This window comes from Aquarana catesbeiana, linkage group LG05, assembly GCF_042186555.1.
Source record: "Aquarana catesbeiana isolate 2022-GZ linkage group LG05, ASM4218655v1, whole genome shotgun sequence".
In the NCBI taxonomy this organism is placed as follows: Eukaryota; Metazoa; Chordata; class Amphibia; order Anura; family Ranidae; genus Aquarana; species Aquarana catesbeiana.
Genome location: NC_133328.1, coordinates 211,142,786 through 211,156,817, shown reverse-complemented (window position 1 = coordinate 211,156,817; position 14,032 = coordinate 211,142,786). Strand labels below are relative to the sequence as shown.

General features: G+C 40.9%; 1 protein-coding gene across 4 annotated transcripts in view; it reads right to left on the bottom strand.

The window, feature by feature from the left end:
* Nucleotides 1-14,032, bottom strand: part of SUGCT (succinyl-CoA:glutarate-CoA transferase) — a 1,840,030-nt gene that overhangs the window by 185,286 nt on the left and 1,640,712 nt on the right. The window contains exon 14 of one of the 4 annotated variants that reach the window (XM_073630531.1): nucleotides 2,383-2,522. The exons of the other annotated variants lie outside the window; for them this stretch is intronic. Within the exon in view, the coding sequence (XP_073486632.1) occupies nucleotides 2,398-2,522 (125 nt within the window). The 3' untranslated portion in view covers nucleotides 2,383-2,397. Of the gene's footprint in view, nucleotides 1-2,382; nucleotides 2,523-14,032 lie in introns of those variants that run through there. 4 annotated transcript variants of the gene reach the window in all.

Genomic DNA, 14,032 nt, shown 5'->3' with positions numbered 1-14,032 from the left:
GGGCAGACAAATCAATAAGATATCTGGGCATTGACATTACTCCGGACTTGGCGCACCTGTATCCCTCTAATTATCTACCCCTGCTACATAGACTGAAAACTGACCTCCACAACTGGCACTCCCTGACCTTGACTTGGTTCATGCGATGCAACGCCCTGAAGATGACGGTCCTCCCGAGAATTTTGTACATACTTCAAGCTATGCCGATTCGGGTTCCTTTGACATTTTTTAAACAGCTTCGGGAGATAATTAGAGACTTCATTTGGGCCCATAAGTCACCCAGGACTAAAACGCAAGTACTATATAGGCCAGAGGAGAAAGGGGCATAGGTCTCCCTGATTTCTTTAAGTACTACAGGGCAGTGCACCTCTTGAGGATAGTAGACTGGCATTGTAATAAGGATTCCAAACAATGGGTGGGGATGGAGATTGAGGATGCCTCCATCCCTCTCTTGACATCCCCTTGGCTCACTTCCCTACCTCCAGAAGACCTGAGGAACCATCCCCTGATTGGTGCCACCCTCATGGTAGCCAGGTCAATCTTTCACAACACGGGTCTCTCATCGCTACCTTCCCCTATGACTCCTGTCATAGGAAACCCTGATTTTTTACCTGGTCTCACCAGCAGAATGGGGATGAGACAACTGATTCTATCAGGAAAACTCTGCCTAGTTGACGTCTGGCCACAGGAGGAGCTCCCCTCGCTGTCAGCTATTTCTAGACTTGCTGACCCACCATTAGATAACCTAAGCACCAACCAACTCAGACATTTCTTGCAGTCTCTGCAGAAGGCATCATATACCCCACGTGATCTCACCCCTTTAGAATTATTATGCAGTACAGGGGAACCTTCTCGACATACGCTTTCTCTGCTTTATAGCTATTTGACAACCCAGACCGATGAGTCGACCCTGACATTTGTCTGCCAATGGGGAAAGGACTTAGGGATTCAGTTTTCACCACGACAGGTGGAAAAGATTCTAATCTTGGCACACAAGTCCTCCATTGCGAACCAATACCAGGAAATCTGGTACAAAATTCCCGTTGGTACAGAGTCCCCTATATACGCAACAAAAAGGATGATGCTACTCCTGATAAGTGCTGGCAGTGTAATGCGGAAGTTGGCAATATCCTCCACATTTTTTGGGCCTGCCCTGCACTGGGATCTTTCTGGGAGGAGGTAACAACAACCATCAAAAACCTGACCTCAGTGGAATTGAAAGGTAACCCGGCCGCATGTCTCCTACACCTGACCGAGAGACCCATTCGGAAATATAAACAGACACTGACAATGCAACTCCTTAATGCAGCAAGGGCATGTATTCCTGCATTGTGGAGGCAATCTCAACCACCAACCAGGGTCCTGTGGTATTCCAAAGTCAATTGTATACTCCGTATGGAGGAATTGACAGCTACTCTACATAACACGGAAGAACAATTCCTGAGACAGGTGGAGGCCCTGGAGACACTTCACTTGCACAAATGCGTTCCTGAAGGAGGTGGCTCACTCCAAAACCTTATGGAATTAATTCTCCCACGCACTGAGCATTATACTGTGACATTTGTTAACCATGCGGGAGTAGGATACCTCTTACCCCCCCTTTTTTTCTCTCCCCCCCTTCCCCCTCTCCCCCTCTCTCCTCTTTCTCTCTCCTCAAATCTACGTCTCAGCACTGCAGCCATTGCCACAGCTGTAATATAAGTGTAGCGACCATAAGAAACTTAAAGATCATTCAGTTTTTGTTAGTAAGATGATTGTATCTGATTCACTCACTTAAACGATGTACACTCAATGTTTTGGTTAACATGGTAAATGTTTTTAGAGGCACTTTGGGCCTCCTGGTCTCTATGTTTATACATGCTACCGTATAGGCAAAGCAATTCTAAAACTGTCAACTACGATTCCTTAAAAGTCTTGTTTTGTTTTTGGACTCTTGAACTATGTCGTCTAAATATATCTATACATACGAAAATGACTTGACTTGCTGTATTTAAGAAACTTTGCCATAAATAATAAAGGAATTAAAAAAATAAATAAATAAATATAAATAAAAAACACTTCCTTAGAGTAGTACAATGTTACTATGGTTACTTCATTTTCCAAAAAATCCACCATGCCTCTTACTAAATACCTTAGATCAGCGTTCCCCAACCTTTTTGGCACCGGGAACCGGCTGCGTGAAAGAAAATTGTGCCAAGGACCGAGGGGGGGGGGGTTTCACGCGGGGGAAATGATTTTTTATAGGCAATAGCTGGTGTTAGCGCTTCAATCATCATGGCACCATGCGTGATATGGTGTCAGGGTGATTGAAGCACATTATTTCTATTATTACATTGTAGTAATAAATGAAATAGTTCAACTCACCATAATACAGAATCTGTGGGGGCCCTGAGCGTGTCACTTGCCACTGTCGCCTGCCACCAGATGTGGAATGTTAATTGCCGCACTGCCTGCCACCAGATGTGGATTGTCACTTGCCACGCTGCCTGCCACCAGATGTGGATTGTCACTTGCCACGCTGCCTGTAACAAGATGTGGATTGTCACTTCCCATGTCACCTGCCACATTGCCTGTGACCAGATGTGGAATGTCACTTGCCACACCACCTGCTACGTTGCCTATCACCAGATGTGGAATTTCACCTGCCACGTCACCTGCCACACTGCCCGCTACAAGATGTGGATTGTCACTTGCCATGTTTCCTGTCACCAGATGTGGAATGTCACTTGCCACACCACCTGCCATGTTGCCTGTCACCAGATGTGGAATGTCACCTGCCACGTTGTCTGGCAGAAGATTTGGATTGTCACTTGCCACGTTGCCTGTCATGAGATGTGGATTGTCACTCTCCACGTCACCTGCCATGTTGCCTGTCACCAGATGTGGAATGTCCCTTGCCATGTCACCTGCCATGCTGCCTGCCACAAGATGTGGATTGTCACTTGCCATGACTGTGTAGAAGACTCCTGCGCTGTCAGAGGAATCCTATACTAAGGGAGTACTGCTGCAACACACAAAAAACTGCTCCAGAACAGATCAAAAAAATAGTAGTAATAAGGGGGTAGTGGCTGCGCTGTAATAGGGGGGAAGGGGGAGGAGTGGGGATCGACAGGGGGGTAGGACTATGCTAAAAAATAATAAAAATCATGTGACCGTGGTGAAATAAGGCAAACTCAACTATGGGTGTATAATCAAATACAATTAGAATATAAAAATGTAAGCACAAACACAATATCTGTATATATATAAAATAAATATATATATACCAGCAAAAATCATATGCAAGGATAGGTGAATCTACTAGGAAAAAGGCATAAATCCAAAGTCTATCGTGATAACATAAGAAATACCTCCAATAACATTACTAGAACCTTGTCTGTAGCAAAAATATAAAATAATCAACAAATAAATCCACACATGAAATAATAAATAATGTGAATACAAAGTGAAAAAAGGTGTCCATAAACAGTAGTCCCAGTGATTGGTGTTGGTGTCCCGCCAACACTTGGCGAAAAAAATACCATAAAAATAAAAAATGATAATAGTAAAAAATGACACAAACTAACAGCAGTCCCACCACCAAATTTAACAATCCTGGATGTGAATACGATGTTGAATGAATCAGGGGAAAGGAAGAAACCAGTGTGCTGACAGGTGGGGGCACCTTCGTGTTCCCAGGCCCCTTACCTTACGGCTGTAAGGTATACAGCATATGCCAAAGAAGCTCCACAGGCGGGGGAGTTCAGCAATACCGCAGATAACGTTGATTGATGTTGCCGTGTATCATATATGAAAAAACAAAGAGCGAATGCTACATAGTATGATACCGTTTGGTTTAGAGGCACAGGTGGGAGAGAGGAGAGGGGGGTTTGCACTCACTTTTAGTCAATGAGCGCACGCCTCAACCCACGAACGCCGAGCTCGTATAGTCCCAAGTTCTGGATCATCTGAGGGACTCTCCCCGCTTTCAAATCCACCACCCGTTATGCAGAGTTGTTTAGTGCGGTATATAAAAAACAGAAACCGCACATAGCATAATCCCGTCTAACACATACTTTATTAAAATATCTCTAAAACTCGTACACTTACATTTAAAAACAGCTGGGGGGTAAAACATCCACGAGCGCCGAGCTCGTCACGTCCAGCTAGTGTGTGGCAGCGTCCCGTGCTCCTGACGCGTATCGTCACGTCACGTGACTTCTTCAGAGGATAGCACGGGATAGAAAGCCAATGTTTATAAAGGGTCCCCATGTGATGGACACACGGCGGCCATTTTTCCGAAGGACGCTGATGTAAACAATATGACAGGCAAACGGCGGCCATTTTCCCAGAGCCACTCTACATACAGAGTGTCAAAAGGTGCAGTAGGTCGAATTATTTAAAACGCAATTGATAATAAAATGAACGTAATGTCCGATGGACGGCCCAAGACTGCAATGAAAATCACAAAGAACTTGCTTGGGCAAACAATATATGTGTATGTGCTGCATTATGTGAATACATCGAACGACTATTGTAAAGCTCATAGGCTAATCCATATAAGCAGAAAAAACAGAGGGAGTGTTATAAAAGAAAATTATAAAAGAGGATGCATATATATAGATAGATAGTCATGGAGACTGCAAACTGAGCAGCTGGTGGCCATATACAAAGTCCGCCATGCTGTACAGTATCCATTTAAGATAGTGTATAAATGGTGCCACCTATTTGGAAATGGCCATTATATCTAGTGGGGACATGGTCAACCCGTCATTGCGGGGATAGATAAGGGAAATTGCTGGACTAAGGGACAAGAGTGTTAGTAATGTAACAAGTACTATAAAAAGGCTCACGTGTACAAGGAGCACATGGTGAGTTATTATGAACAAACTGGTGAAAATGTTGAGAGGGAGAGAATATATATATATATATGTTAGATTATTTGACTTCCAATTGAGTGATAATGATGGACATGGGGACAGGAAATCCAGTGGTCAGTGAAAAAAGAGAAAAAATTTATAGAAAAAATTCGAAAAAACTATTCAAAAAACGGAGGTCTCTGGAGCTCGGGAGATGTCAGACACCAACTATACAGATACTCAAAGCAGAAATAACTTTACGTTAAACAGAATGAAAACTTAAATATAAGCTAATAGCCTGTGAGTCCATAATGGATTATATGGATAGATGATTACATCATAAAAAGACATAAAAAAATATGAAAGAAAAAACACTGGAGAGAAATATAAACAGGCAAAAAGGTGCAAGGGGGGGAGGTCTGATACTAGAAATCGCTTATAAAGCAATTAAGGTCGAACTCAATATTGAGTCCCTTTGGTGCTAAAGTATCCATGGAGTATATCCATTTAGACTCCAATTTGCTTAGAGCCCTCACTTTGTGGCCTCCTCGCCATGGTCTCTTGTAGGGTTCAACCCCCCAAAATTTCAGATATCTAGGATCTCTATTATGGTGTTTGTCAAAATGCCTAGAGACATTATGCTTGTCGAAGCCATTTTTTATGTTTTGAACATGCTCCTTAATACGAATTCTTAATAATCTTTTGGTGCGGCCTACGTACTGGAGGCCACAGCTGCACTCCAATACATAGACAGCACCCTCAGTATTACATCCAATGAACTTGTCGATGTTGAATTCAGTGCCATTACTATTTGATTGAAATGAAAATACTTTTTCGTTCGGGTGTTTAGTTCGGATACAGGCATAGCAACGTTTACACGGATAAAATCCTTTTCCAGTAAAGAAGGAGAACAATCTTTTTGGAGGATCAATCACGCTTTTGACTAGTCGATCTCTCAGGGTCGATGCCCTTTTGTATATAAATACAGGTTTTTCTGGTAGTATATCTCCCAGGCCTTTATCTGATTTTAGGATATGCCAGTGACGGGATATAATATTTTCAATCTTCTTGTGTTGGAAATTAAAATCAAATATCAGGGGAACTTGATCTTGTTGGCGGGTATGTGTCTTGTCTTCCAGTAGCCCCTGTCTTTGCATCCGTCCTACCTCCATTATTTTATCATTTATAAATTCTTGGTCATATCCTTTTTCTGTAAACCTTTTACCAATCATCAGGGCCTGTGCATGGAAATCCTCATCTAAAGTGCAGTTGCGTCTTAGTCGCATTAACTGACCTTTAGGGATGTTGAATAGCCAGTTCCTATGGTGGCAGCTATTTAGAGGCAAATAGCTGTTGCGGTCAACGTTTTTGAAAAAAGTCTTGGTAATATATTGGTTGTTATTACGTGAGATCTCCAAATCTAGAAACGGAATGGACTGTTCTTCAATTTGCCAGGTTAATGTAATGTTACTATTGTTGTTATTCAGTTTGAGAAAAAATGATGTTAGACGATCTCTTTCACCCTCCCATATAATAAAAATATCGTCGATGTATCTTTTAAACATACGAAGTTCTTTCGGGGGATCTGAAAACACCACTTCCTCTTCCCATTGGGACATAAACAGTCCTGCAATACTGGGGGCAAATTTCGCCCCCATAGCCACTCCTGTTTTCTGGTAGTAAAATTGTTTACAATACCAGAAATGGCTATGTTTCAGGCAAAAATCTAGGCACTTCACGAGAAATTTTCTTTGGTGAAGGGGGAGCTTGGTGAATTTTCTCAAACCCCACTTCGCGGCTTCACATGCCGCGAAGTGGGGTATGATGGTGTAAAGAGATGACACATCAGCTGTCGCCATCCAGATGGTGCCGGTGTCATTTCTCCCCTCTAATAGCTGGAGCATTTGTTTCGTATCCCTCAAATAGGCTTTCGTGCTTTGGACTGCAGGCTGAAGGTACTTGTCGATATACTCGCCCAGTCTTGCTGTAATTGATTCTATGCCGTTTACAATTGGTCTAAAAGGGGGGTTAGTTTTATCCTTATGGATTTTGGGTAGTGCGTAAATAATTGGTGTTCTGCAGGCCTCCGGGACCAGGTATTTAGCTTCTTTCTTGTTGAGTATGCATTTTTTAAGGCCTAGTTGGACTACCTGTTCAAGCTCTTTCTTCCATTTGAATATAGGATTATTGGGAAGTATAGTATATGTATTTGAGTCTTCTAGTAATTTCAGCATGCCATTGTGATATTGTTCAGTGGTCAAAACCACAATGCCACCACCTTTATCTGAAGGCCTGATGACAAGGTTCTTCCTTTTGGTAAGTTTTTGAATGCCAGTCCGTATCACTCTGGGTTCCTCTCTTTTCTTGTATGTTAAGTTCTTGATTTCTTCTGTTACCAGGTCCTTAAACACCTCTATATGGGTGTTGTTCTTAGGTTTGGGATTATAGATGGATTTGTTCCTCAGACTACTATGTAATACCGGGTCTTCTTGTGCAGCAATGGTACTGATGGGTTTGTCCAGTAGATATTTTTTAATATTTAATTTTCTCACATATTTTTGAATACTGATATATGTTTCAAATTTGTTTAAGTTCTTTACCGGTGCGTATTTTAGCCCTTTGTCCAGCACTATAAGTTCTTCCTGGGTTAACGGCGTGTCTGTGAGATTGAAGATACCTGCCCCTAGGCTGCCCTTTTCCTTTTGCTTTCTCTTTCCTGCTCTGCAGCCTCTTTTTCTTTTTCTGTAGGGCTTTTTTTCTTCTTTGTTTCTTCCAATCGTCTCGGGGGATGGTGGTCCGTTCCTCTCTCTAAAAAAGATCTATTTTGACCATGTTCGTATTGGTTATCATTTTGATATCTTGCATCTCTGTCTGGATCTTGGAGATCTCTCAGAGAGGCATAATAATTGTACGTATGAATTGGACTACGTTCCCTCGGCCTATAAGGTGCATAAAATTGTTCTCTGCTATCTCTAGGACTACGTTCCCTAGGCCTATAAGGTGCATATGGTGGATCTCTTCCTTCTCTGGGTCCATAATGGTAGTTGGGGCCTGGACTTCTATCACGAGGCCTGTAGTACTCGTGTTGCCCGTATTGATTTTCTCTTGTTACATAATGTGTATAGGGATATGCTGGATATCTCTCTTGTCTGTATGGTTCTTGTGGCGGTCGTCTTACATCTCTGGATGTGTTCGAAGGTTTTGTCCAATAGGGTCTTCTGTTATTATTCCTTCTATTATTAGGTTTCTTCCATCCTTGTTGTGGAGTACGTGGTGGATAGAAAGGTTGTCTCCGAGTATTGTATGGAGTGTTGTTACTGGGATGTCTGTATCTGGTATCAGTATCTGGATATCTTGAGGAATCATCTCTGGAGGTGTAATTCTCTGGCTGTTTCCGGGGAGTGCCTGACCGAGGAGGTCTAGATATAGGGGATAGGTCAACCTGACCTGAATTAATTTTCACCATCTTTTCTGGGGTGGATGATGCAGAGATGGGTTCAGTCTGCCCAATATTATTCTGCCATTTAAATACTAAATCTTTTTTGAAGTCACCAATATCTCTCGAGAATTTTTTACTTTTTCTCTGTTGGACTTCGGCATCTTTTCTAGAGAGATCTTTATTAAGTTGTGTAGTAAGGCGTTGAAATTCTTCCGTATCTTTATATGCCTCAAGTTGTGTTTTAAGGTCAGATATTGTTTGATCTACCTTTCTAATTTTCTTCTGTTTTCTTTTTAGCAGAAATTTTAACAATTCAATGCCCTTCTCATTGAAAAATCTGAACCACTCATCGATGGATTCTTGATCTGTAAGGCCATCATTCAGGGGCACGTCCCATCTTAAACGTCTGGGTACAATATTTGCCTTGATGTATCTGTCAAAAGTGGTGACATCCCACCACATATTGACTTTCTTCTCCATATTGTGACCTAACTTGCGTACCAAGCTTTCAATATTACTATCAGGTGTTTTATCTTCACTACTAAAAATAGCGTCTAGGTCAACTTCTCTACGTTCTATAAAGGTGAAAATATCCATAACTGCAGCAGGGGTCATAAAAAGGAGTGGGTGGAGAGAAAAGACTGTGTAGAAGACTCCTGCACTGTCAGAGGAATCCTATACTAAGGGAGTACTGCTGCAACACACAAAAAACTGCTCCAGAACAGATAAAAAAAATAGTAGTAATAAGGGGGTAGTGGCTGCGCTGTAATAGGGGGGAAGGGGGAGGAGTGGGGATCGACAGGGGGGTAGGACTATGCTAAAAAATAATAAAAATCATGTGACCGTGGTGAAATAAGGCAAACTCAACTATGGGTGTATAATCAAATACAATTAGAATATAAAAATGTAAGCACAAACACAATATCTGTATATATATAAAATAAATATATATATACCAGCAAAAATCATATGCAAGGATAGGTGAATCTACTAGGATGTGTTCGAAGGTTTTGTCCAATAGGGTCTTCTGTTATTATTCCTTCTATTATTAGGTTTCTTTCATCCTTGTTGTGGAGTACGTGGTGGATAGAAAGGTTGTCTCCGAGTATTGTATGGAGTGTTGTTACTGGGATGTCTGTATCTGGTATCAGTATCTGGATATCTTGAGGAATCATCTCTGTTAGTTTGTGTCATTTTTTACTATTATCATTTTTTATTTTTATGGTATTTTTTTCGCCAAGTGTTGGCGGGACACCAACACCAATCACTGGGACTACTGTTTATGGACACCTTTTTTCACTTTGTATTCACATTATTTATTATTTCATGTGTGGATTTATTTGTTGATTATTTTATATTTTTGCTACAGACAAGGTTCTAGTAATGTTATTGGAGGTATTTCTTATGTTATCACGATAGACTTTGGATTTATGCCTTTTTCCTAGTAGATTCACCTATCCTTGCATATGATTTTTGCTGGTATATATATATTTATTTTATATATATACAGATATTGTGTTTGTGCTTACATTTTTATATTCTAATTGTATTTGATTATACACCCATAGTTGAGTTTGCCTTATTTCACCACGGTCACATGATTTTTATTATTTTTTAGCATAGTCCTACCCCCCTGTCGATCCCCACTCCTCCCCCTTCCCCCCTATTACAGCGCAGCCACTACCCCCTTATTACTACTATTTTTTCGATCTGTTCTGGAGCAGTTTTTTGTGTGTTGCAGCAGTACTCCCTTAGTATAGGATTCCTCTGACAGCGCAGGAGTCTTCTACACAGTCTTTTCTCTCCACCCACTCCTTTTTATGACCCCTGCTGCAGTTATGGATATTTTCACCTTTATAGAACGTAGAGAAGTTGACCTAGACGCTATTTTTAGTAGTGAAGATAAAACACCTGATAGTAATATTGAAAGCTTGGTACGCAAGTTAGGTCACAATATGGAGAAGAAAGTCAATATGTGGTGGGATGTCACCACTTTTGACAGATACATCAAGGCAAATATTGTACCCAGACGTTTAAGATGGGACGTGCCCCTGAATGATGGCCTTACAGATCAAGAATCCATCGATGAGTGGTTCAGATTTTTCAATGAGAAGGGCATTGAATTGTTAAAATTTCTGCTAAAAAGAAAACAGAAGAAAATTAGAAAGGTAGATCAAACAATATCTGACCTTAAAACACAACTTGAGGCATATAAAGATACGGAAGAATTTCAACGCCTTACTACACAACTTAATAAAGATCTCTCTAGAAAAGATGCCGAAGTCCAACAGAGAAAAAGTAAAAAATTCTCGAGAGATATTGGTGACTTCAAAAAAGATTTAGTATTTAAATGGCAGAATAATATTGGGCAGACTGAACCCATCTCTGCATCATCCACCCCAGAAAAGATGGTGAAAATTAATTCAGGTCAGGTTGACCTATCCCCTATATCTAGACCTCCTCGGTCAGGCACTCCCCGGAAACAGCCAGAGAATTACACCTCCAGAGATGATTCCTCAAGATATCCAGATACTGATACCAGATACAGACATCCCAGTAACAACACTCCATACAATACTCGGAGACAACCTTTCTATCCACCACGTACTCCACAACAAGGATGGAAGAAACCTAATAATAGAAGGAATAATAACAGAAGACCCTATTGGACAAAACCTTCGAACACATCCAGAGATGTAAGACGACCGCCACAAGAACCATACAGACAAGAGAGATATCCAGCATATCCCTATACACATTATGTAACAAGAGAAAATCAATACGGGCAACACGAGTACTACAGGCCTCGTGATAGAAGTCCAGGCCCCAACTACCATTATGGACCCAGAGAAGGAAGAGATCCACCATATGCACCTTATAGGCCTAGGGAACGTAGTCCTAGAGATAGCAGAGAACAATTTTATGCACCTTATAGGCCGAGGGAACGTAGTCCAATTCATACGTACAATTATTATGCCCCTCTGAGAGATCTCCAAGATCTAGACAGAGATGCAAGATATCAAAATGATAACCAATACGAACATGGTCAAAATAGATCTTTTTTAGAGAGAGGAACGGACCACCATCCCCCGAGACGATTGGAAGAAACAAAGAAGAAAAAAAGCCCTACAGAAAAAGAAAAAGAGGCTGCAGAGCAGGAAAGAGAAAGCAAAAGGAAAAGGGCAGCCTAGGGGCAGGTATCTTCAATCTCACAGACACGCCGTTAACCCAGGAAGAACTTATAGTGCTGGACAAAGGGCTAAAATACGCACCGGTAAAGAACTTAAACAAATTTGAAACATATATCAGTATTCAAAAATATGTGAGAAAATTAAATATTAAAAAATATCTACTGGACAAACCCATCAGTACCATTGCTGCACAAGAAGACCCGGTATTACATAGTAGTCTGAGGAACAAATCCATCTATAATCCCAAACCTAAGAACAACACCCATATAGAGGTGTTTAAGGACCTGGTAACAGAAGAAATCAAGAACTTAACATACAAGAAAAGAGAGGAACCCAGAGTGATACGGACTGGCATTCAAAAACTTACCAAAAGGAAGAACCTTGTCATCAGGCCTTCAGATAAAGGTGGTGGCATTGTGGTTTTGACCACTGAACAATATCACAATGGCATGCTGAAATTACTAGAAGACTCAAATACATATACTATACTTCCCAATAATCCTATATTCAAATGGAAGAAAGAGCTTGAACAGGTAGTCCAACTAGGCCTTAAAAAATGCATACTCAACAAGAAAGAAGCTAAATACCTGGTCCCGGAGGCCTGCAGAACACCAATTATTTACGCACTACCCAAAATCCATAAGGATAAAACTAACCCCCCTTTTAGACCAATTGTAAACGGCATAGAATCAATTACAGCAAGACTGGGCGAGTATATCGACAAGTACCTTCAGCCTGCAGTCCAAAGCACGAAAGCCTATTTGAGGGATACGAAACAAATGCTCCAGCTATTAGAGGGGAGAAATGACACCGGCACCATCTGGATGGCGACAGCTGATGTGTCATCTCTTTACACCATCATACCCCACTTCGCGGCATGTGAAGCCGCGAAGTGGGGTTTGAGAAAATTCACCAAGCTCCCCCTTCACCAAAGAAAATTTCTCGTGAAGTGCCTAGATTTTTGCCTGAAACATAGCCATTTCTGGTATTGTAAACAATTTTACTACCAGAAAACAGGAGTGGCTATGGGGGCGAAATTTGCCCCCAGTATTGCAGGACTGTTTATGTCCCAATGGGAAGAGGAAGTGGTGTTTTCAGATCCCCGAAAGAACTTCGTATGTTTAAAAGATACATCGACGATAGTTTTATTATATGGGAGGGTGAAAGAGATCGTCTAACATCATTTTTTCTCAAACTGAATAACAACAATAGTAACATTACATTAACCTGGCAAATTGAAGAACAGTCCATTCCGTTTCTAGATTTGGAGATCTCACGTAATAACAACCAATATATTACCAAGAATTTTTTCAAAAACGTTGACCGCAACAGCTATTTGCCTCTAAATAGCTGCCACCATAGGAACTGGCTATTCAACATCCCTAAAGGTCAGTTAATGTGACTAAGACACAACTGCACTTTAGATGAGGATTTCCATGCACAGGCCCTGATGATTGGTAAAAGGTTTACAGAAAAAGGATATGACCAAGAATTTATAAATGATAAAATAATGGAGGTAGGACGGATGCAAAGACAGGGGCTACTGGAAGACAAGACACATACCCGCCAACAAGATCAAGTTCCCCTGATACTTGATTTTAATTTCCAACACAAGAAGATTGAAAATATTATATCCCGTCACTGGCATATCCTAAAATCAGATAAAGGCCTGGGAGATATACTACCAGAAAAACCTGTATTTATATACAAAAGGGCATCGACCCTGAGAGATCGACTAGTCAAAAGCGTGATTGATCCTCCAAAAAGATTGTTCTCCTTCTTTACTGGAAAAGGATTTTATCCGTGTAAACATTGCTATGCCTGTATCCGAACTAAACACCCGAACGAAAAAGTATTTTCATTTCAATCAAATAGTAATGGCACTGAATTCAACATCGACGAGTTCATTGGATGTAATACTGAGGGTGCTGTCTATGTATTGGAGTGCAGCTGTGGCCTCCAGTACGTAGGCCGCACCAAAAGATTATTAAGAATTCGTATTAAGGAGCATGTTCAAAACATAAAAAATGGCTTCGACAAGCATAATGTCTCTAGGCATTTTGACAAACACCATAATAGAGATCCTAGACATCTGAAATTTTGGGGGGTTGAACCCTACAAGAGACCATGGCGAGGAGGCCACAAAGTGAGGGCTCTAAGCAAATTGGAGTCTAAATGAATATACTCCATGGATACTTTAGCACCAAAGGGACTCAATATTGAGTTCGACCTTAATTGCTTTATAAGCGATTTCTAGTATCAGACCTCCCCCCCTTGCACCTTTTTGCCTGTTTATATTTCTCTCCAGTGTTTTTTCTTTCATATTTTTTTATGTCTTTTTATGATGTAATCATCTATCCATATAATCCATTATGGACTCACAGGCTATTAGCTTATATTTAAGTTTTCATTCTGTTTAACGTAAAGTTATTTCTGCTTTGAGTATCTGTATAGTTGGTGTCTGACATCTCCCGAGCTCCAGAGACCTCCGTTTTTTGAATAGTTTTTTCGAATTTTTTCTATAAATTTTTTCTCTTTTTTCACTGACCACTGGATTTCCTGTC